This window comes from Hippichthys cyanospilos, chromosome 8 (assembly GCF_059441005.1).
Source record: "Hippichthys cyanospilos isolate Australia breed blue-spotted pipefish chromosome 8, RoL_Hcya_1.0, whole genome shotgun sequence".
In the NCBI taxonomy this organism is placed as follows: Eukaryota; Metazoa; Chordata; class Actinopteri; order Syngnathiformes; family Syngnathidae; genus Hippichthys; species Hippichthys cyanospilos.
The window spans coordinates 19,882,186-19,907,640 of NC_142376.1; the positions used below are offsets into that span (position 1 = coordinate 19,882,186).

Genomic DNA, 25,455 nt, shown 5'->3' on the forward strand with positions numbered 1-25,455 from the left:
ACTAGTAGTATGACTCAGATGGCAAATTCACAATGTGCCTTCTCAAGGAAATGTCACCAAGCAGCAATTTCATCATGCACAACATGAAGATGTGTTTGCAATATAGTAGAACAGAGAATCAAAGTGACCCTTTCCACGTATTTGCTGTCCCACTGACAGCTTTTGCAGCACTGGTGGTGATGACAGACGGAGAGGGGTGAGAGAGTGAGACAGAGGTGGTGAACCTTAATCTGGTTCATGTTCTTTACAGGTTACCACAAGTGCCTTTAACCAGATGCTTAACAAAACCACTTTGGATTTCTTTGTGGGTCGTGAAAATTTTGGCAGGTTGAAAATCTTTACCAAGGTGATTTTATTGAGCTGAATGTTTGGAAATTATAATGGGAATGATGGTAAATCAGACATTTTAATGTCTGAAATGAATAATTTGAACCTTTTTTCATTGTAAGTAGGAGCAATCATGGAAATATGTTTTGTGCCTGAATCTGGAATATGGATACATTTAATTAACAATTAACAATTAAGGATTTTTTATAAGCATTGTAATGGTAAAAATAAATAAATAAATAAATAAATAAAATAAAATAAAATTTATTTTTTGGTCAGTAGAAATTTGGGGAACATTTAAATTCTTCCCAACTCGAATTGAATGAGCTGAATGATTTAAATTTTCAATCAAAACACTACTGGTGTGTAATGTTGAATCTGCCTTTACAACAGTGCTTCTCAATTTTATTTTGTAAAGCCCCCTTAGGAAAGAGAAAATGCCTTTATCGTTTTTAACATTAACAAAAGAAAAAAGCTATATGAATAGACTTTCAACAACTGTTAACTACTCTTTTACAGCATGTATACAGGTTGCAGGTTAGTCTAAAACCGAAAAAATAACAAAATCATCAAAGTGCCTGAAATAAGAAAAAAAATATGCCAATACTTATTTATTGCGAAGTCATCCGAGACCCCCTGGCATCACTTGGGCTCGTTGGTCTTTTAATCCGGCCTGCCTATGGTAGCACAGAATTAAGGTTTGGTTTGAATGATTCCATTAATTTCATTTTGACTTGTTATGACAGACATTCCAACACCAGGTATCACTGTCGGTGCAATGACATGATTTTGCAGAGCCTCGAAGAAGAATGAGAGACAGTGTGCGAGAACATGAATGAGACATTTTCAATTATTGCTCTTCTACTGGTCCGATCAGAACACATCTGCAGCAATGTCAAAGAAAAAAAAGTTGACAGTGAGTGTCAGGTGCGCTAGAAAGAATGGATGCGTAAATATTTTTCCAAGGCTGTATGTCTTATTTGCCCAGAAACCATGGCGGTTTTAAAAGAATATAATAGCAGCCGTCATTTGGCCATCAACTATTCAACATAAGAATGTACATCTACCACTGACAAGATGGTAGCGAGCGTGCAGGCTTAGCAAAACACCTTTATTCGAGCAACTACCATCAAACAAGCAAACATGAAGACAAGTTATTTCCAGACATTTAAACTAACAAAACCCAGCAAGCCTTTCCCTGAAGAGGAGTTTCTTGAACAGTGCAAGGTAGATACCTCAACTATTTTATGTCCTGAGAAAAAGAACAAATTTGAAAAAAAAAAAAAATTATCATGCAGGTGAGTGACTTGAAGTAATTGACGGACACTTAACAGGCAAGCTAAACAATAAAGTGGCATCATTTTCATTATATGCTTTGGCACTGGATGAAAGCAAAGACTGATATAAAGGACGCTGCTCATTTTGAGATAAAGGAGGCCTTTTTGGTTATGGAATCCCTGAAAGGAAAAATACGGGGAAATGACTTATTTAACAACATATCAACGGTCATACAGAGGCACAAGTTACCTTGGAGTACCACAGATGGATCACCAAATCTGAAAGGAAAGTGTCATCTCTTGCCAAAAAAGGTCTGTTTTCCTTTGAACAAAAAATGGAAAAATATACATGCTAGTTTTTATAACTTCAGCATTTCTGTGTGTGTGTGCGTGCATGTGTGCGTGTGTATGTGTGTGTGTTTGTTTGTATGAGAGGCCTTCATTGCCAGTGTTGAGCACTGATGAAGTGAGCAGATTTGTTATGTGCACAACAATGTGTTACATTGTGCAGGCCTCTGACATAGACGACAGTCCTCAAGTATGATAGTAAGATTGGCACAGATGTAAGACAGCCCTACACCAATTGCCAAAAAGGGCAAATCTGAAATGTATGCTCTTATTGGAGGGATGTATTTTAAAACAGAAATACAACAGTTGCATCTTGGTTTGTTCTCCCTCTTGTTTCAGAGGAGGGGTTTGCAGGAGGATCAGGGTCAGGAGGGCCGTTCCAAATGGCAGTGAGAACCTCCTCCTGTGCTGTGATTGGCCCAGTTGGGTGTGAGTGAGTCCTGGGGAGGCCACTGAGGAGGTGAGTGGACTGCAAGGCTACTTGGGGTGGGGGGAAGGCCGCCTGAGAACCTTAAAGCTTTGAGACTTCTCATTAGAACCATAGAGTGATATGAGCGAGCAGGGTGACAGTTTTACGGGGAACCTATCAAGTAAGCTGTGTGTTCTCACTCTGCCTTGACTCTTTACCTGAGGCCGTGAATACACACACGCACACATTCACATACACAGACACACACGCTGACAGAGAGGTGCATGCGTGTGCTTGTAAGGCCGACTCTCCAGCAGCGGAGAAGGAATTCAAACTTTTTGGATTACAGCGGATGCGCTTGATTTACGTTTTGGACACCTTGGATGCAATCTTACTGGTCCGAACTCAGAGAGAAAGGTATGGCAAAGAGCTCTAGGAGGGCAATAACCCAGCGCCCCTTCCACATGGCACATGGCCTGTGGCTCCTGTGCCTCATCCTCACGGTGTCGGCCGCAGATGAGTATGACTACTACAGCTGGCAGTCGGACAACTTCCACAACGGCCGCTTCTACACTAAGCAGCCCCAGTGCGTGGATATCCCGGCCGACCTGCGGCTGTGCCACAATGTCGGCTACAAGAAGATGAGGCTGCCCAACCTACTGGACCACGAGACCATGCCCGAGGTCAAGCAGCAGGCGGGCAGCTGGGTGCCCCTTCTGGCCAAGCGCTGCCATGCCGACACCCAGGTCTTCCTGTGTTCGCTGTTTGCGCCTGTGTGCCTGGACCGGCCCATCTATCCGTGCCGGTCGCTGTGCGAGGCCGTCAGGGACAGTTGCGCTCCGGTGATGGAGACCTACGGCTTCCCCTGGCCAGAGATGCTGACGTGCGATAAGTTCCCTATTGACAACGACCTCTGTATCCCTATGCAGTTCACCGCCAACCATGCCACCCAGCCGCCAGGTACGCAAATGCCAAAAGTACAATGTGCAAGATGATGCAAAGTGTGCAAGGTTTATCTCAGGCAGTTGGAAAAACTGGTATTTTAACCCTCACCAGGAAAGACTACTTCAGTGAACATTCAACATTGATTGCATACCTCAATTATACAATAGAACTCCTTGACAACAAAATCCTATTTGCAGTCAGATATTTTTCACAACAGGGGAATTTTCACGATAGCAAATCTATGTCTTGGACATAAATATTAAAAAAAAAAACATGTTGTGCAATCTTCAATCTGACTAAAGTTACAAACAAAACATAAAAAAAGAAGAAAGAAATTGCCAAATCTACAATAAGAATTCATTTTCATAATTACATCAATTTCTTGCAATCAATGTCTTTCACTTTGCTTCATCCATCTTTCATCTTTGATTTAATCGCCGCACATCTGTACGCATCAAAATGACGTTATTTAGGCAACCATGCCCCTCAACACAAGGTCCATGTGGTAGAGATTTTCCTCAATGCATATCTTCCTGAGTTTTTTCACGAACAGACAGCATGGTGCATGAACAATTGCTTACGGAAGTTCGCAGATAAAAACACTTAATGATTCGTCTGGAAAAGAAAACTATCATCTAAATACCGTGACCAACTCCTGGTGAGCACCACGTTGGGGAGAGTTTGTTTAGATTGTTTGAATCAGCATGGATTCTCTACTTCTGTTTTCGAGTAGTGTTGTTTGTATGCTGTCGAGTCAATTTACTGTCACCTCTCGGATGGGAAAATATTGACTGACTGCAACAGGGGTATTTTTCCTTGTATAAGGAAGTAATAAAGAGGGAAAGGCTTCAATGCATGTATTTTTTTCACGCTGGAGATGTAGTTTTTTTGCACATGCAGGTTTCATTAGAGCTTTACTCTATCAAATTTCATACAATAACAGATAATTAATAACATCTACGATAATAATTGTTCATTAATCATGCCTCAAAGTACTTCATGCATGAGCACAATTACTTAGGTTTTGGAGAATTTTCTAAGAGTATTTCTTTTTCATGTTCGCAATTTTGAAGAATGTTTGTTTTGTTTAAAACAAAACAAAACACAATCTAATGCTATCAAATCAAATCAAATCTAATGCTCACGTGGGCAATGACAGTTAGACCTGGAAGGGCGTAATTGGGAGGAGCGGCCCTCCTGATCTGAACCCGAATGGTGTAGAGTGGTGTTTAGTTGTCAGACTAATGTGGATGTCACACATAGTCCATATAAACACCATGTTCAAACATTTGAGTATCCATATGTGCACTTGGCATCAGGACACCCAAGGCTGCAGTTGGCATGAAGATCCTCACCTCCAAATCTGAGACCATGGTCCTCACTCGAAAAAGGGTGGAATGTCCTGCCCCAAATGAAGGAGGTGAAGTATCTCAGGGTTATGTTCTCAAGTTAAAGGCAGGATGGGAGCCGGACGGATCGGCGCAGGGTCACTTGTGACACCCAAAGACGAAGCTCTCGCTTTACCGTTGGTCAATGTTCTTCCCTCAGTTTTGGATTGGGATTAAAAGAACAAGATCAAAGATACAAACGTCAGAAATGTGTTTTCTTCACAGGGTGTATAGGCCCTCTCTTAGAGATGGAGAGACGATGTCTCTCGAATTGCCCTGCACACAAACAAACAAACACATGCAGAGGAGCTAGACAAACTGGCTAGAGAGTGGGAAGTCTGGGCTTCCCTGCTCAAACTGCTGTTCCCGCAAACCAATCCCTGATTATCGGTATCAAATGAGTGGATGGATGGATGGATGGATGAAAATTAAACATGGGGCAACTCAGAGTGTGGCGGTGGGCCACGTATGCGCCGTGGGCCACAATTTGCATAGCTCTGCCCTAACTATACCTGTAATGCCATTGAAGAGAAACTTGGGCCAAACATAAAAAACTATGTACATTTGTGCTTACAACTTTGGCAGAAGCTCAGATTTTTTGCTTTCACTAACGTTGATGCTTAAGTTTCATCTAAATTCAAAATTTTTGTGAAGAAAAGCTTTTTGGTTATTATTTTTTACTTAAAATTAAAGGAAGTCAGACTTTAAAATCGATGCTCAATCTTTTATACAAATGTGATTATTTTCTAATAACAGTTCATCAAAAATGCATTATGTTCAGTATATAGTAAGGGAAAAAAAAGAAAAAAAAATGAATTGCACTACGGCAAATGTTGAATTTGTGCCCTGACAAGTTAGACAGTTAACATTTTGTTTGAAATAAGGATTACAAACCATCAACCCGAAATGATTGCTTGCAATGATGTTTTACTTCTTCTCTGTTTCATTGTTGGTTTTACGAAGAGGTTAGCTAGATGGATGGTTAGATAGATGTCATCGTCGTCTTCCTGTTTTCTAGTTCAGTTACTTCACAAATCAGCCTGCAGTTTCTGAATATTTGTCATGATAAGCTTTTTGGCAGTTTCTGAATATGCAATGTTTTGGCTTCCAGCTCTTTGCTGATGACAGATTACATTTTAAGTAAGAGACTATCCTGAAGAGGTAAGGAAGGAAGACAGGAGAAGGGACAGCGATTTTATGTAAAAGTGTTAAAAATGGGCTCCCTGCCATTGCTGCATGTCTCAGGCTGGGATTGCGACAGACTGAGACGTGGGCCTGGAGACTGAGAGACTCCAGATGCCCAATTGTTCAGTGAGTTAAGACGGATGGACTAATGTTTTCGACCGCTTGACTAAAAAGGTGACACGACTTTATCAGTAGTCGTACATCAAAAAGCAATCTGTCAAGCCAGCAGGTGAGAGGATGAAGAGAATATCTTGTCACTCACAAGATGCGCAGATAGGTCAATCTGTGGTGAAATTTACCACTTAGGCTCTTTTCACACTTGTAATTCGCATTCTCTGTTTGCATTCTCTTATCTGATCTTAATCCCCTGATGAACTGGTGCTAAACTTTTTTTTACCCTTGTTTTTGCTTTTCTTCACACTATAAATTAATAATAATAAAAAAGTAGTTTGTCTGTTGGATCTGACCAAAGTTGGATTGCTTTCTTCCAGAAGTGGGGACCATCTTTTTTTTCTTCTCATTTTTGTTTGGTGGAATACACATATTAAATGTTAGCGCTTTTTTGAAGATTTGTTTTAGGTTTAAAAAAAATATTACTTATTTTTGCCCATTAACTCACATGGGCTTTAATTATATGTCGTTTGTCTACGCTCATGTTGGCTTTGCATTTTTAATGGTAAGGTGGCTCTGAATGCTCGAAACTCCTTTTTCAGCACTTGTGTTGGCCAGAATAACTCTCTTTAGTATAACCGTTTAGAAAGCAAACGAGTTCCAACTGAATCGACCTGCCAGTTCCAGTCAAGAAGTCATTTTCATTTAGCCGCTTAAGATTCAAGATGTGAATTATAAACATGTACTTGAAAATGAAAATTCATAAATTGATTATCATATTGATAACTAGTTAGAAATTCCCATGTTTGCACCTTTTACTAAATCAACATTAAATGTGTTTCTAATTACCCTCTGTGTTGGGGATATTTTTGATTAAGGACAGATTAATAAAGTTGTCTGGACAAATACATTTCAACAGCAACGTTTTCTTAGAAATTGGTGATTTCTTTCTTTCTTTTTTTTTTTTTTTTAATGGAAAACGTTGATAAAGTCTCCTTGAGGGAGGTAATAGGTCCAACAAAGAAAAGCCTTTGAGAGAGAGGAAACTAAACATACAATGGAGTGTGTGTACCAGGCTACTTGGGCAGCCTGTTGACAAAAGTGATGAGTGCTGAGAGGGGGAGTGAAGGAGCTGATGGGCGTCTGTCAGCAGCAGAGAGTTGGGAAGTCTCGTCCCCCCTCCTCATTTCAGTCTCCTGCGCCTTTGTCGGGCCTGGCAGCCAGCAGGCCAATTAGCAAAGGGGGACAATTACTGCGCTTCCAGTAATTAGTCGACAAGATGGGACGGCTGACGTAAGGCCGGGGCAGAATGGAAATGAGTGTGTTTGTCCTGATGAGGAAACAGAGGGTGAAAGAAAAGTAGAGAAGGAAGCAGAAGTACCGTTAAAAATTTTAAATAAGTACTCACTCATAGCAAATGCTTCATTGTTGTCATTCCCAATACTGACCTTCAAGTACCTGTTAGCATCTCTTATTTGATTTATGCTAAATTAGTGCACTTCCATTATGTTATACTATTTAAATGAAGAAAAGGCTCTGTTCAAGGTACATGACACTTTCACCAAGCTGTAATATTAGCTTTCACAGTACGCTCAGGGATTCCGCAGATGAGAGACAGGAAAACCAAAACGTCATTTTTAGTCCTGTCAGTCAACTTTGTGTGTCTTATCTTGGCTTTTAATCAAAAGTGTTCACAGCCAAGTGACAGCAATCCCACATAATAGCAGTGGGAAAAAAAGTTGTGGTGAATTTATGCAGAGCTGACTTATTCCATTAGGGATAAATGGCTGCACTGTTTTTATAGGATGTTGATCAACTATGACATTATGGCTTTGTGGCACTTGTGAGCCATTCACATAACACAGAAGAACCTTCTTTTGCCACTTCTCCTGAAAACAACACATGCGAGAAATTCTACTTGAATAGAGGTGCCGGACTTCATATGTGCAAAGATCATATCGACTCAAAAATGGTCTTGTTGAGTTGTGTGTGCGTGCTCTTGTGTGTGTGTGTGTGTGTGTGTTTGAAACAGAGTGAACCCGTATCATGTTCTGCCCGAAGGATCATGTGCTGACATTTTGAGGAAAAAAAAAAAGGCAAACTCTTAGATGAGCATATGAGACCATCCCCAGGACACATGCACACACACACACACACACGCACACACACATATTACTAACCCGGTTTTATGCTCATGTCGAGTCAAGACGGACTTCGTTCGGTACACTTCCACAATATAGTGGCATCCAAAACGAACAGCTGTAGCAAACATTCTGCCTTCACAAAACAATAATGCTCACTTGTGACTGGCAGTTAAGGAGTTAACTAAATGATGACTTCACGTTACAAACAAAACGCCAATGAAAAATACGTCATAACTGATTCCCGTTCATCCCTCTTAAAATTAGTCTTTTTGTGGTTCAAGCAGTGCTTCTGCCCAAGTGATCTGCTGGTAGATGACATTGCATCAAGTCTAATTCAGCAGTATTGAATCATGCCTACATTAAACTGAAGACAAAACAGATGATGTCTGAGAAGAATTAATTTAACGATGTGTTTATTATTGTAGTTGTAGTTGGTTATGATGAACAGCTGCAGCGCGTCATACTAAGAGGTAATGATTACTCTTATAGCTCTATATTTTGGTTAAATAAAAAATCAAAATCAGCGCTCAATTTTATTTTGACGATAATGTATAATACACTGAACTACAAGTTTGAGGATGCCAAATTTTAAGACTCATAAAAGACTCTTGAGGCTACTTAGATCAAATGTAAGGCTAATTATTCAACAAGCTACTATATAACTTCGGCTTGAACACATCATATGAAGGGTCTAAACTGGAATGTAATGACAGTGTGCGCATTGCCTGGTCAAACCCGGAAGGTGTCAAAGATATTGTCTGTCCTATGAATGATGTGGCGAGTATAAATTTCAACCGTGTTGGATGGAGTAAGTCTGTCAGCTCGCTGGCAGCACAATGGATCCTACTCATGTGGTTCTGGCCGCTGCAGTTTGAAAGGGAAAATGTGATCCGGTGAAAAGCACTGGAAATGTATTTTCTCTCGCTGTATGGAATTCCTGCAGATTCAAGAAGCGTGCAGCATTTTGGGGCTGTTCGTCGGGCCGTCTGGAGACCTCCATTGGAGTTCCCCCACCCCCATTCTGTCTATTTGCATGCTGCATTTAAACAGATGTCAGGTCTTTCCAACTTAAATCACACGCTGCGTTACATCGCCGGCAAAGCTTAGTTTTTATGTCATAAGCGTTGCTGCTCACAACTTGGAAGTCCCAATGAGGTTGTGGGCCACACATATTTTCAATGGAACAGAAAAGATTATGTGAGGCTCAGGCTTCAAGGGCATGAGGTAAAAAACATGTCAAGGGATCCTATGACAACATTGGGAGATGTGCTCATCTTTTGTTTGAGCTTCAGTGAGGAAGGTCAGTGGCAGTGCATAATAGACACTGTTTTATGTTTTTATGGAAAAAAGTAAGAAACATTAGCATAAGTAGAAAATGACACACATTTACTATGACTTAGTAATTGCAAGTCCCTATTATATTACAAGAACTGTTATTTTAACACAAATTCAACTCAAACTGAATTCTAAAATCTGATTAAAATATTTACATAACGATTGCATGTTTAGAGTTCTAAGCAAAATAATCAAAATGGCTTCATGACTATTTTAATGGAAATATTTTCAGATTCTGAGCTTGATATAAAAGATTTTAAAATTATGCAATAAGAAGCTTTCTTAATTTGTTAGACATTAATTGCAGATGCTTGGAGCAATAACTTTTTTTTGTTGAGCCATTAAGAAATTAAGTAGGCTCACTATTTTTTTTGATTTATAGGTTAAGACATTAATAGAGAAAATGCACTTTTCAGATGATTATTGGACTAAATGTAGGTTTAATCCCATTTTTAACATAATAGTGCAAAGTCCATTATTGCACTTTAAATAAAACAGTGCTTTTATATACAGTGAACCCTCGCTACCTCGCGGTTCCACTATCGCAGTTTCGCTAGATCACGGATACTTCTCGACGGGAGAAGTTACGCGGCCGTGGCCCGTCATTTGGGAGTGAACGAGCTACATTCAGGATGAGGCGAAGATTAGAAGCTGCCATCACCTAATAATTCAATGAAGCGAGTTGTTCCGGCTCATAATAAAATCATTGTCCATATGGAAGCTGTTTTAGTAAACTGGATTGCCGACTACCGATGGAAGAAGAACATAGTGAAGCCCTTTCTTTTGAAGCCTCGCTCAGCTGGGGTCATATTAGTAGCGGCCTGGGCGTTGAATTTAAGTCTAATCTTTACATGCTCAAACAATGTTGAGTTTCATTTGAATACTATTTTAGAATAAAAGAAATTAGGTAAGACATTTCTGGTGGACCATCTGCTCTTTAATGTCGAGTGTCTCTTCCTCTTGCCTGTTGACAACAGTGCGCTTCATGAGTTATACGTGGAGTTTTAATCTACTGCCGCCCCAACTCCCGCCCCATATAGTCATGTCAGTCATCAAGCGTACCCAAGAGCAAAGATTTTCGAGACACAGAGAGATCCACTAAGGAGCAAATGCACACCAGATCTTGAAAATCTCTTACCTATCTCTTACCTATATTTCTTTTATAATCAAACAGTATTTCAAAGTAAACTATCCATTTTAATAATCTTTAATCATGTACTGGTTAGACATTGTCCAGGCCGCTGCTAATATGATTGCAGCTGTGCGAGACTTCAAAGGAAAAGCAAGACTTTCCTTGCCGGGGGATGGACCTCGATCGACAACAAAATTGAGAGGCTTCTTCTATTATGGATTAAAGAGAAGGAAATCGCCGGTGATATGTTCTAGTTTGAGAAAAGTTCCCGTTTAAGAAAATAAATAAATAAATTCTGCAGGTTGGTCTCTGCTCCCCTCCGCCTCCACCCAGCTCAAGTCACGTCGCCCCAAAGGTAAATGTCATTTTTCCTTTGTATATTTTATTTAATTTAACTGTACCGTAGATTATGTTACTCATTTTTAATATGTGTATAAAGTCGTGATGTTTTTACTTAAGGTTTTTGCACGCGTTGCACGCATTCACTAATTAACATAGGTTTGGATTGTTTGGATCATATGAGCAGTTCAAGTTACGAGCGTAGCCGCTGAACGGATTAAGTTCGTAACACGGGGGCCCACTGTATATGTGTATATATAGTATAATGATTTTTTTTCTCCATATTCTGTTGTTTTCGTGTTCTATCATATTCATTTGGTTACGCAACTGTCAGTTTTGTAGTTTTAAGTTGTCGTTTTTAGCCAATTCAAATTCAGCCCACTTGTGTTGCCGGTATGAAATCTTCATGCACCTAGTCAGGGGCTTTGGGCATTGTGGGCTTCTGCGCAAGGGCAGATGTATTTGTGAGCATGCCAGTATTTAAGTATACAGTATATAGACAGCTGTAAAAGCCAATCGAACGAGACATACTTGAACGCTCACTGGAAGGCAGTGCTATGCTCAGCAACCAAGCTAAACGGTGTTGGTTTATGGCTTGGTTTATTTGCCTTAGCGTAGCTATTAGCAAACCTATCCCGGGCGGGGGAATGTGTTTTGTCCGCCACTTCCAATCAACGAACTATGAGCGGCCATTTTTCTGGCTCGGCTATCAGGGGCGTGAGCTCGCCCTTTCTGACTGTTTTCTGACTGAGCAAACTTTGCTGGGCTACCAGTAGAACTAACCCACACACTACGGTGCTTGTTTTCTAACTTATGGGGACACCTGAGTGGGTACACTGTACATCTCAGTGCGAAGGAAAGAGATTTCCATCATGAAAGGAAGAAAAAGGAAAAGCGGGAGATATTGAAAACACTGCTCAATTGTGACCGCTTTTTGTTTTGGTGAGTGTAATCATTTTCTTTATTTATTGTTTCATTTTTATATATTAGAGTAATTTCATTTCGTTCATATTCAATTAATAGTAAAGAAATAAAATGATGGACTTCATAATTGTTTGTCTTAAATATTTATTTTAAATTATTATTAATTATTTTAGGTTTTGACAGCATCATGTATGATGATGCAAGTTTTAAGTTTTAATGAGACAAGTTTTAGTTGCTGATGCAGGTTTTTTGATGTTTAAATGCGCTGGAGAATAGCCTATGTATCCCAGTAATGCTTACGTGTGCGCATGAGAGGTTGTTATTCGAATCAGACATCACTGAAGGCGTACATGTAAAAGTCACGGACCACTACTGATATTTTACACACACACATAAATAAATACTATATATATATATATATATATATATATATATATATATATATATATATATATATATATATATATATACATCCCTCACAGATTCCATCCTCATGCACCGTGTAAGGGAGTCATTACAATGTGGTATGATTGCACAATCAAATCCATCTGAGAGGCTTTACTTGTTTTGGTTCGTAACAAGTTCAAATGGGTTCATCAGTTAAGTTTCGGATGTCCATGGGATAAAGATAGTGTCTCCGAACAGAAGTTAATCATCGCTAATACTTGTTTTGTTTTGTGTTTTCTTTATAAGAAAAATGAAGGATTTTATTTGAGTAGGTTGAGTAAGTTGTTTGTCTAAAGAGAATGGAAGGACAAAAAACTGTGGTATGCCATCTGTTAATGACTGTTTTTTGCGCGTCTAACTATGCCTGTCCTCTGATTCCCAGCATACAACAAAATAAACACAATCCATTACTATATGGGTCGTAACAATGATGCACATGACAGGGTTTTCCAAAAGCAATGACAAACTGCATCGAACAGGCACACAAATCACTGGCATGCACATCAATGCACAGCACAACTGACATGATGCCTCAGACAGACGCCACACTGCAGGCATCCAAAAGTTGCTTTTCTATCCAAAACTGTAACTGACACGAGAAGGACTCCTGCCAACTCTGTAACCTCAAGGGAACTCACATGAATTACTGCAGGGCCAGAATAAGATGTAACTGCTTTATTCCAAACAGATAACGAGACTTTCTTTCTTTCTCTTTGTGTGTGTATGTGTGTTTGCAGTCTTTTTTATTTTTATATTTTTGCTTTAGCATCTTTATTTACAATCAGTGGTGCATCACACTTTTGAGAGTCCGTTTTCGAATCTCAATCGAAACCTTCCTACCGTATGTTCTCTTATTCACATGGATTTTTTTTTTTCTTTGCTGCCCTATGATTCACTGGTTACTAGTCAGGGGTGCTATAAAGGTATTTTGAAAATATATCATGTGAGTTCCGCTACTAATATACTTCAACTCTTTCATTGCTACGGACAAGAATTTTCATCATGTGATCTCCTCAGGTTGTGTGCCAATGACAAGAATTCTTATCAACTGTGTGTTTGTTTTTTTTTCTTTTGTTTTAATGAATGGATAGATGACATATGTGCCCTGCGCTCCTCTTAATATAAAGCCAATCGAGCACTATTGTAATGTAGTTAAATACATATGCAATCTGTTATTTTGACACCAGAAACATATTTTTCATTGTTTTGTTGTTTTATCGAAGGTAAGGACTGTTTAGATGTTTCAGATTCTACTAAAAAAATACTACAATCAAAGTCACTGTTGTGCATAAAACAGATCTTTTCACGAAAAGCTCATTTTCTCCCTTTGTCACCAACCAATGTCTTCATAGACTTATAATACAATGTTCTATCAGCCTGTTCAATTTTAGAGGTTGCCCTGGTTTGCTTGCTAAGTGGTTTGCACCCCACTGAATGTTTTTTTAATGTGGACAATTAGAGACCTGCCTCTAAAGCCCCCACAAGGCCTATTGAGTTTTCTTTCACAGGTTGGGGAGGGAGAAAGTGGCAGTTAGTCGACAAGACTCTCTTCAATGTAATGGTTAGGGGGTTCACCTCGCAGCGACCTGAGCAGCGAGGCATGCTACACTTTGACCTCCTTCATTATCAGGCCAGACACTGAGGTTTGGGATAGGGTGATAACCTTTGAACTGTGACTTTTAATCTCTCTGTGCTAGCTTGGTGTGTGTTTACTTGTGCGTCTGTAAACGTGCGACAGGAAGATTTGGGCGTGGGGAAAGGGGAAATATGTAGGCTATTACAGTGTGGCAACCCAGCCTCCCATACACACCCATGAAAAAGATATATTTTTCATCCCGCCATGGTCTCTCAATTAGATATCTGTGTGTGTGTGTGTGTGTGTGTGTGTGTGTGTGTGTGTGTTGGGGGAGGGGGGGGGGGGCTGTTTGAAACATGTTCACCAATAACTGCAATCTTTAGGATTACGCGGAGTTTACCATATTGTTTCACTATTTTTTTTTTTTTTTTTTTACTTGAAGTTTCTTTTGATAAAATTGCCTTGCTCAAAGCAAGTCGAACTCTGCTTAAGGATGATATACCGTTTTTTGTCCGAGTATCAGTCGAGGCTTTTTTTTCCTCAATTTCGACGCCCATATTAGTGGGGTCAACTTTTGACAGCATACCTCAAAACAGACCAATTTTTTCCACATATCTGTTTTTGAATAATATTAATTTAAAGGCAAAATATCATGTCATTTTCAAGGCTTAAAATTATTTTAAATACCTCTAATTCGATATAGCATACATCCATTTTTAGTGTGTTTGCACTCTCAAATGCACTTTTTGTCAAGCCCTGCCTTATTGCCTCCTTGTTTTCAGCAACGAGGCTGCGTGGATTATTTTTCCGGTGCACCTTCACGCATTATGAAAAGGAAAAGACGGTTTGACTTGTTTCTTTCAGAACTTAGACGTGTGCTTGAACAAGCCGGCGTGGTTGTCAGCAGGTGACATCCACAACAGTCGTCACTTCGGTAAAGAACGTCCCAAATAAGATGATGAGCAAATCATCTCCGAAGACCTCCTTTTCAAACAAATTGGATGAGTTCGAAGATGACTACCGCTTTGAGAACAACTGCTCTATTTGGCTACTTGACAATTACAGTCAACCAAGTTCTCAAAAAAACCGTGAGACTAAACATGTAAATATTTGGATGTAAAAGTAAGTCGTTTTTGGGCCACTTGTTTCCCAATATACATGTTGAGCTTCTGCATAAGTGTTTACCTTTAAAAAGCCACACCTTTATGATCAAAACATGCACAGTTCCAAACTAAAGCCTTTTTCTGCAGCGTCATTTCAGAGCAAACATCCTTCAGTCTGCTGGAGTGTGTAAGGCTTACGCAGCAAATCCCTTCTGACAGGAAAGGAGGGGGCGGTGCGCCAAAGTGCTCAGCCGCTAATGATTTCTTACAGACGCAGCCTTTAGATTTGAGCTATTTTGACCTTGAGAGCGCCTAATGAAATGTGTAATTGTGCTCTCCAAAGTCATCATTAATGAGTCGCTTTTCATTCTTTTCCTACAGTGTCAAAGGTTTGTCCTCCATGTGACAACGAGCTCAAAGCAGACAACATCATGGAGCACTACTGTGCCAGCGACTTTGGTAAGAATGAGGAAGACCTCAGCCATGGTGACACTGTTAACAAAAGTGCAAGAAGAATGCATATTTTTGTCTTCCATACTCAGAAGCACGTAATATGACAAAAGCAAGGCAAGAAACATGATCTGTCAAACCTAAGGAATTCAAGCTCATTAGTTATGACTATAACATTTTGTTTAATCATGGCAAAGAATAAGATGATCTGATTGTATTTTTTTTATTTCGGAGAAGAAAGAAATGTGGATCATGATACACACAACAAAAATAAAATTGTTAAAAAAGTTTGTGAAGTAGCACTAATAGTAGTCATTGTTCATGAAGGACGTGCTGTGCACAAACATTAAAATAAAATATAAAGCTTTAGTCCCAACAGTTGGGAAACTTGCTTTTTTTTAGCAGCAGCAGAGCGCACGGGATATTTTGCTATAAAAGAAATTTCCGACCTGAATAATAACCCCCCACCCCGCCCCCCCAGCACCACCACCACCACGACACACACACTGTTAACAGCATACCTTGCCAGAACTTGAAATTTATACTTTGATTTGGAGCAACTCTGCTTTTGCTTTCTTATAAAATGACATTTCTATAAAAGAGTACCCGATGCATACACAGCAACATTTTTCAAACTTTTATCACGCAGTTACATATTTGTTGTGATGACATGCACATAAACTCAAGAGCAATAAATCCAATATTTCACCTCATAGAGGAGCAGATTTGGTACTTGAACAGTGTTTTTGGAACCAGGGTCTTTGCACTAAACTTAAAATGAAGCTAATAGATGATCAAACTTTTAGAATGGCAATTTGTAATTAAAATGTGACCATTTGGCGATGAAAACCATATTTTCTAAAGGCTCTTGCATCTTTAAATAAGTTCCCCACTATGTCATCTGGCAATAGCACACACATCTATAAAATGGTAATGAGAGACATCGCATCACACTGTCAATCATATTTGTACACATCCAAACAAGCACCACAGTGTACGTCTTCGTCATGATTCTATCCACTCTAATAAAAATAGTTTGGTTGATTGATAGCAGGGTTACAAATCACTGTCCAAAAGGATCAGAAAGCATTGCAGGGATTCTTCTTAGCCATTTAAATGAAACATGAGCAAGACATTCCTCTGGCTATTCACGTATGCCTCTGGGTGACAAATGAGGTGAGAATTCCACGAGTATACATAGCAAGATGAAGTCGAGGATGCATGTGATACTATTGTAATAGCTGATTGTGGTTTGACCTTGCACATTATCAATATTGCTCTTGTTTTCTTTGAAGACATTTCAAATCTGTTTCTTGTTACAGTTTCCTCATCTGATATCTTTTTCCACATTCTCTTCTGGGTCAAAAAAACAAATACTGGCACATACAATTTTTCTGAACCAAATTGTTTTCAATTTGTATTTAGTCGTTATTAGGACCTGACATGGATTTTTTTTTTTTTAGGGGAGGGGTGTCAGGAAGCATTAAAAATGCTGATTTGATTGCACAATTAATAATAAATAAACTACCATTTGATTCCCGAATGCATTCCTATGGCCGTCATTATAAACATTTTCATTCATCACAGGTCGTCCTTGGACCTTAATTGTAGGGGTCAACTGTTAATATATGTTAAAAATTACATTCCTTTTGTCATTTACAGAATGCATTACATGATGCAATGTGTTTAATTAAGGCAGATTACATTAATTTATGTTGTACTATTTTTTTTTTTTTATAACCCAAGGAAACTGTAGTCTTTAGTTTGTATCTGGTGACATCTAACTTCCTGCAGTTTTTGTCTAAGTATTGCTTGTAAAAAATAAGAATGGCTTTACTTTAAATGCCAAGTCCATATAACCACATTTCACGATATATATTTACAATAAATTGACACTGTGTAAGATTTAGACCATTTTTCAATAAAAATGAATAAATTAGATTATTATAAATTTCAAACACTTCCAAATACATGTTTTCTTGATGACCAACAGTGTCTTTTGAATATAATCGGAGGTCTAGGTATCGTTAAATTATAATACATGGGGAGTGTCACTCCTCCGGAAGTCGGCATGTCTGTTATAAGTATGGACAGCAGGAGGGGGAGTGTTTATTGCTTCATTTACCGTAATGGCGCGGAATTACCGTATGTTCAGCACTATAAGGCGCACCTAAAAGCCTACATTTTTTTAAAAAAAAGCTGATGGTGCGCCTTATAATCAGTTGCGCCTTATATATGGATCAATATTGAGATTGGGATTCGTAGATGGGGAATGAACTGATAAAGTAAGCTTTACCTGTTTCTTTTGTGTGTTTACAGTTGAACAAGGTTGGTCATATTGACACTGAGTTAATATGCTATTGAGAGTTCAGAGTTATTATTTGAGTTATTATTGTTATTACTTTGAGTATTACTATATTGTGTTTGAAAAAGTTTTAAAATATGTCATTAATTGAGGGTGCGCCTTACAATCCGGTGCGCCTTATATATAGAAAAAGTTTTAACATATGTCATTAATTGAAGGTGCGCCTTATAATCCGGTTCGCTTTGTAGTGCGGAAAATACGGTGCACATACTCTCTGGGAGTATGGTATGAGTGATAAATCTTACTCAGTATCACTTTAAGGCTACTAGGTTATGGTATAGATTTAAGCATAACAAAGAAGACACCAGTGTTACGTGTGTACAAATGCTTTCTTTGATAGAAACATGGAGTGAAAAAAAATCATCAAATTTGCTTTTTGGCTGTTTACCCCTTTATCGGGCACAGTGGTGGCTTTCGGCCGATTGTCTAAACAGACAATATGTCCAAAGGCATCTGTAATAGCTATTGCTTATAATCTAACATACCCTGAAATTTCTCCTGAATCCTGAAAATTCTTGCCTGCTTAGGACAGAAATCTAGAAAAACATGTGCCAATAAAGGCCGTTTTTTTTCCTGCTTAAACTATTGTCCGAAAGCAGCAGCTGTGACCATTAAAGGGTTGAGGGGCCATATGAATTAAAGGCCCAATAAATCGGTCGGTCCCTAGTACTTACTGCTTCATGAATAATGTGGTGGGACTCATAAGAGTACAATACAATCTGTGTCAAAGACTAAAACCAGAGCGCAGCTCGTCACTAGGATCCTAGCCAGGTGGCTCCATTCCATTGTGATAGAGAGGAAGCAGCCATATTGAGTTCCTTACTCTGTCCACCTGAATGTATTCTTTCGTACATACCGAGACACTCGGACTAGTAGGCATGCAAACTATGGGAGTCAGACTGCACATTTGAGGCCGCACACACATTCCAACTCGTAACAGGCTATCTCCTCACATGCAGTGCCGCATATCAGGAGATGTTTATGGAACAGTAGACAGTGAAATGGCCGTCTTCCAAGCAGTTCTTGCCGATGCCTCTCAACCACGCCGAGGCTCAGCCTCTGCCCGGCCCATGATTAATTTCAGCTGTCAGACTATTCGCCCAGAGGATTCCTGTCTTGAGCGGTTGGCAGCTTCATGTTGGTCTCTCTTAAGTCGAGCTATGCTCTTCCAAACACTGGCCTCAATGGGTGGTACGAGTCGGTACTTCATTAAATCGATAGAGCCAAGTCTTGTCGGCCCGACCTCCGCATTCTTAGTAAGAGCACTGTTGTATTTTTGCTGTCAAAATGCATGACTGTAAGTATAAAAAGATAAACCTTCAATAAATCTGGCTGAGATTTAGAAACATTAGACCCTAAAATGGAACTTTACTCGGAAAAGTTTGTGAAGAGAACTCATTGTGCCAGTCGGGGTACAGTTATGGTTACCCTCAGAGAATCTGTCACAAGTGCAGTTAATGTCATTTAAACAACCAGAGGATTCCAGACTTGGTCTCAAACTTTCCTTTGAACTCCACAATGTCAAAGGTAACATGCATATAAATGCAGGCACAACTTAACCCAAACGTGTCATGTGTTTGTCTTCAACACACAAAAACAAACATTTATGGTGGGGTGTTGTAGACACTAACAGCATGATAAAATTTGCTTACTACATTGTTTTATTTGTCATATGTAATGAGTCAAAATAGATTTTTTTAACACACAATTAGTCCTTTTAAAAGCCCAAGTCTTGAATGTGTGCTGAAAGGTTACAACAAAAACATACACACTTACTGTTTTTTAAAGTCAAGTCCGAAACATTACAATGATATGTTCTATCCGCTCCATCCATCCATTTTCTAGTAGGGCTGCACAATTAATCAAATTTTAATTGCGATCACGATATTGACTGCAACAATTATTTAAGCTGATCCCCAGCAATATTCACATTTAAATAGCCGGCTGTCAAATCAAGCACTTTCAGTCATCCTGCCACCAGGGGGCAAATGCAAGGGTAAGACTTCATTAAGCTTGAGAAATAGCAAGCAAGGCAATCCTGCAGCATCAGCTAAAAGGGCAGTAGCATTAGCAGCAGCCTCAACTGAAAGCCTACCGAATGAGTGTCGCGACGCGATATTTTGCGTTTGGTCTGAACGCAGAAATAGAATGGGGCTCGATGGCGACATTGAAGTTGACTTTGTGGGTGCACTTTAGAAACATTTAATTGGCATTATTTCCCACTTGTTTACATGACAAAAGCCTCTGATTTTCTCACCCTCTAATATACCGTAGCTGTCTATTGAGACCCATTTTGAAAAATCCGATTGGAAAAAAAAAATGTGAAAAAAGGTCAGTTTGAGACTGCTAAGTCCAAACTGACGTCGAGTTATTTTGGTACTTTTACCAGCTTCTCATCAGCACCAGTGCAAAATGGTGGTGTTTCTCACCTGATTCATAATATATACCGTCAAATGTCACCCATTTTGGAAAATCCAACAATGTAAATAAATTTGGTTTGAAATGACAAAAAAATGACATTTTGACAGTTAAATCCATACTATGTGTGATTATAGTACTTTTGTAGTCTTTTTTTTCTTGCAAAAAATCTTTAAGGCTGCAGATGTAGTAGTTGTAGATGTTGTTACAGGCCTGTTGTTCAATTATGTGCTTGGTTCTAAGTAGGCTTCATTTTTCTGCATGGTTTGCACTCAGCAAGTAAGTTAGCTATGTTGCCCTGTGGGCCAAGATTTTGCCATGTCTTGTGTGGATTTGTTTTATTTATTTTAGTTTATTATTATCAAGTATCAAGCTTTGAAGCCTTGTTTATATACTGCTTGTATAAAAAAGTGCAATAAATAGATTGGTTTGACCAAACATGATGAATAATCATGATTAATCATTGTGATTTCAATTTGGACCAAAATAATCGTGATTATTATTTTGGACTTAATCGTGCAACCCTATTAATATGCACCAATCTGAGCAGTGCTTTCAGTTTTGTAGTATACCGGTGTATAATAACAATGAAGGTATTACATTCTATTCTATTCATCCACATTCTCCAAATGCAATGTTGATCAGGGTACTGTGTTTACTGTTTAGACTTGTAGGGTCACATAAAACTTATTATTGTAAATAGCATGTTTGGCTTGAATGTCCCTTAAATAAGTTAATAGTTATGTAAAAGGATTATGATATTTTCCATCCTGAACTATAAGAATGTGTGAAACTCTCTAACAGTAATCCACAAACTCTTTCATGTTTTTCTTCCCAGTCCTTAAAATGAAAATCAAAGAGGTGAAAAAGGAGAAAGGTGACAAGAAGCTGATCGCAGCCCAGAAGAAGAAGAAAGTGCTTAAGCAGGGTGTGCTGCGCAAAAAGGACCTAAAGAAGCTGGTCCTATACATCAAGAATGGGGCCAACTGCCCATGCTCGCAACTTGACAGCCTGGGTTCCAACTTCCTCATCATGGGCCGAAAAGTGGACCAGCAACTGCTGCTCATGTCCATCCACAAATGGGACAAGAAAAGCAAGGAGCTCAAGTTTGCCATCAAGTATATGAAGTCTCATCAGTGTCCAACCTACCACACCGTCTTCCAGTGACACATCTCTTCAGCCCACTTATATCTTTCACAATTCCACACTCATGATTTACTTTTCCAATGAGTCCACAACTTCCAAAAAACAGGGTCCAAAGACTGTAGTCGGCTAAAGCTTTTATTGCCCCAGCTTTAACAAAGTGGGAATGGGGTTGCATGTATTTTTGGTTTGTTTTGCTTTTGTCGAGTAAGACAGGTGGCTGTTCTCAAGAAGATTTATTTGGATTTTGCACTAAAATAATGGAGTATTATTCATTGAAGACTGATGTATTTCATGTTGACCGAAATCACATATTTTTTCCATTCTTACATTTTAGATGAATCCCCTAAAAATGGGCAGTGGTTGAAGAAGCATGTTTCAGAATAATTCACACCACTAAAGCTGACTCTAACCCTAAACCAAACGATTTCCCCCTAAAACTAACCCAAACCTCCAAGGTGAGCTGTAACCCTAACCCAGATTGCTATTGCCCCATAGCCCGCTTCACCATAGCCCCAACCATCAGAGGTGGACCTTTTTACATTTGTTTTCTGGGGATCCACATACTAACCTGAACGTAAATGACAGCATTTGCAGTCCTTTTAGTAACCCTTTCATCATCGTCTGTTTGTCATTTTTAGAAATTTACCCATACTGTCTGTATCCAGTTGCAATTAAACCCTGGTCCCTTAACTGTGAGGCGTACGTGCTAACCGCTCTGTCGCCGAGCCGCTAGTCTGTTCACCATACCCATGTGTGTTTTTCTCGTTGTTTTTTTGTTTGTTTGTTCGTTTAGTTTTTTGGCACAGATCAATTCTCACACAAGTAACGGAACCACTTTGCTCTCAGCAACATTGTTAGCATTACCATTCAGAGTATACAAACAGTTGATTTGTCATCACTCTCTTTGTTAAAGTATCAAGCTGAATAACAAGCCACACGCAGTATGTATGGCACAAAATAAATCTGCAACTTTGACTTGACGTTGCAGCCATTTAACCTGTCATACCGTTTGTGCCCTCCTTAACAGTATTTGCTATTGTGGTTAAAAAAAAAAAAAATCAAAAAGCATAGTGGAGGGGTTTCATGCCACAGTGTTCTCTGTGGTTACATTGCTGCAGCAGCTTACATTGATTTAAGTGGGGTTTTTTTTGTGTTCTTTCCTACTAAATCATCATGAGAACATGCCGAGTTGAGTCAGTCACTTGTACAATATCTGACAGCAGTTTAAGGAATTAGAAAGTAGAAAATGGAAATAGGAGACGGAATATTCTGAATTCCAACTGAAATCATGTTTGATTATGTAATACCTATTGAGAGAATGAGGGAGTTTTTTTTTTTTCGTCCCCCAGAGTGATTTGTTAAATGTGGACTGACTGTGCAGCACAATGTAGCAGGATGAAGATGTATAGTCAGCCCACATAGATGATTAGAATCATGCACAATTTAGGTAATCTCATGCATTGGTAATTAGAAAAGCACTGCTCCCCATTAAAGATGATGACGAGGGAAGGCCTACGATCATGTGTTGAGGGGCAAATTGACTGGAGGATGCTGCCATTGACTCTGTGGCCCGAAAGATGGAAACTTTTATCCTTTTTACAATGTAGGAAGGAAAGTTCCTTCGAAGAAGTCAAGTAAAGAGACTCTGGATTGAGCCAACTATGTCACGATACTCATTGTTTTTTTTTTAACTGTTTCAATTATCTGTGGTATGATAGCAAAATTCACATTTATACACATAATACAAAGTAAGATAGTGCCTAAATTTACAGTTTTTGTCACAATAAAATCTAGCCATGACAATACTTTTTAAATCAGTTAACCTGTAAGTAGTTCTGATACAGAAAAAAATGTTTTTGTTTTTGCAAAATGTAAATGAATAAAGTATATTTGAACATTTTTCAAGACCATGTAAATGTTTTTTTTTTCTTTTCCCTGGTAGGTCTGTTTAAGAACTTCTGTCCTAGTAGTCCTCTTTTTCTTTTTTTAGAGGTGTGACAAAAATAATTTATTCTCATTTACTACAATGCAGAATCAATTTAAAATGTCCCCAAATCATTCCAGGTATATTCGGGCAGTAGGAAGGGGATACCCTGAACTAGTTGCCAGCCAATTGTAGGGCACACAGGGATGAACTACCACTCACACTCACGACCACACCTAAAATAAGTGTAGAGTCCAATTCACCTACCATGCACATGTTAGGGAATGTGTGAGGAGACCAGAGTACCCGGGGAATCTTCACGTGGACACAGGGAGAACATACAAATACATTACAGGCAGGCCAAAGCTAAACTCAAAACCCAGAACTAAGTTTGTAAACTACACAAAAAAAAACTATGGCCATGTTAACAAAGACAGCAACACCACGTTACTCGCTAACTGTTTGATGTGAAGGCCCACAAAAATAAACATCCCGAATAATGAACGAACATCAATGCAATGGCAGTAGTATTCTTTTACTTTGAAGCAGGTCTTCGCAGGGGTTGTTGCTGCCAGGTTGCTTACTACTGCTTGTGACTTGCTGTTATTGCCATCACACCTCTACCGATTCCCATACACCGGCATTAAAAAATCCCAACTTCATTTGTTGATTAAGGACACTACAAAACCGCTCGTCAATCCATTTTTTTGTTGGTTCGTCATTCATCAGAGCCCTGCCCCCTTTCTGTGATTGTTGGTCCGTCATTTTTAAAGCCAGACAAAATTGTAATATTCAGCCTGTCGGTATTTTTGCCCACCACTAGAGTGTGACATTTGACAATTTTCTTTTTCTGGTCCGTCATTCCTCAGGCCCTGGTCTACCTCTGTCTGCACTCATAAAAAATATTTTTTTTCTGTTTTATTATTTACAGTTAAAGTCAACACCATTGTTCTAGAGTTACACTGCAATTGAAACACAATACAGTCATATAAGTGTAACACGAAAACAAAGCCAGCTAAGGAGTTTGACCCTAGGCGATAATACACCATCATGTTTAATACAAGGATTCAAATGTGGTCTGCATTGGTTGGTTACTTCAAACGCATCTCAGAATGCTTTTATCAGCATGAAATGAAACCAAGACTAAGACAGAGTGTAACTATGAATAAATCTCTGCTAAAGTCAGCTGTGTTATAGCTGTGAATGACAAGTAGTGAAATGAACCAAGCCAGTATATGTAATCACTTCTTTACTGCTTGGTGCAGCAATGTCAAAGTGAAAAAATAAGGTGATTAAGAACGTGTGACTACAATGCTGGTCTGCTATGGGTCGGCGTCTCCTCACGATGTTGGTCTGCTATTGGTCAGCCTCACTTGTTTCAAAATGGCAGAACGGTAAAGCTTTGCTCGATTGTGACTGGTTACAAAATTGTATTTGTAGTGCATTTTACTGCATAATTCAAAGTTGAAAGGGTTAGCCATGGGTCCCGAGATTGCTAGTGATGCTAAAGACAGAAGTAAAAAAATGATTTATATGGAAACGATGCTGGAGATAACCCTTATTAGGGAACATGGGCATAACAAGCGGCACTCAAAGGTAAATAAATCCTTTCTATATTTTTTTTTTTTATTATACTTTCTCATTGTATGCTCAATGTATATTATATATACGTAGCACTTACTATACTAATTTGGTACCAATTTTGAATATATATGTACAATTTTGATGTTTTTACCTTTGGTTCTAAACACATTAGCTATTTAACATTTTTGGATTGCCAATCATATGACGACTTCACCTTACGACCCCAACCGTGGAACGGATTAATGTCGTAACAGGGGCCCACTGTGTGTGTGTGTGTGTGTGTGTGTATATATATATATATATATATATATATATATATATATATATATATATATATATATATATATATATATATATATATATATATATATATGTCAATCAATCATTCAATCAATCAATCAAATTTTATTTGTATAGCCCTAAATCACCGAAGTCTCTGTGAAGCCACAGATGAAAAGAGGTCATGTGGAGACCTCTTTCGAAAAAGGAAGTCGTACATAAACATCTTTTCAGTGTAAGTTACACAACAGCATCCCCTGTCAAAGCTGCCAGAAGGGGAAGGAAAAACTCAAAAACCC

The 25,455-nt window shown here is 38.9% G+C and overlaps 2 protein-coding genes across 2 annotated transcripts in view; one reads left to right on the plus strand and one right to left on the minus strand.

The window, feature by feature from the left end:
• The window catches only part of LOC148420485 (golgin subfamily A member 7B-like), a 107,407-nt gene that overhangs the window by 57,492 nt on the left and 24,460 nt on the right, over positions 1–25,455 (minus strand). The gene's annotated exons all lie outside the window — the stretch shown is intronic.
• Positions 2,470–21,991, plus strand: sfrp5 (secreted frizzled-related protein 5). Its single transcript, XM_088421078.1, has 3 exons — positions 2,470–3,321; positions 15,372–15,449; positions 21,062–21,991. The coding sequence occupies exons 1-3, from the start codon at positions 2,745–2,747 to the stop codon at positions 21,388–21,390; spliced, it is 984 nt and encodes a 327-aa protein (XP_088277204.1). The 5' UTR covers positions 2,470–2,744; the 3' UTR covers positions 21,391–21,991.

Bases quoted from the DNA above. Each gene is read 5' to 3' on its own strand.
- sfrp5 (XM_088421078.1), top strand. From the start codon at position 2,745: ATGCAATCTTACTGGTCCGAACTCAGAGAGAAAGGTATGGCAAAGAGC. The intron at 3,322-15,371 runs GTACGCAAATGC...CTTTTCCTACAG, and splicing joins CCATGCCACCCAGCCGCCAG to TGTCAAAGGTTTGTCCTCCA. The intron at 15,450-21,061 runs GTAAGAATGAGG...TTTTCTTCCCAG, and splicing joins CTACTGTGCCAGCGACTTTG to TCCTTAAAATGAAAATCAAA.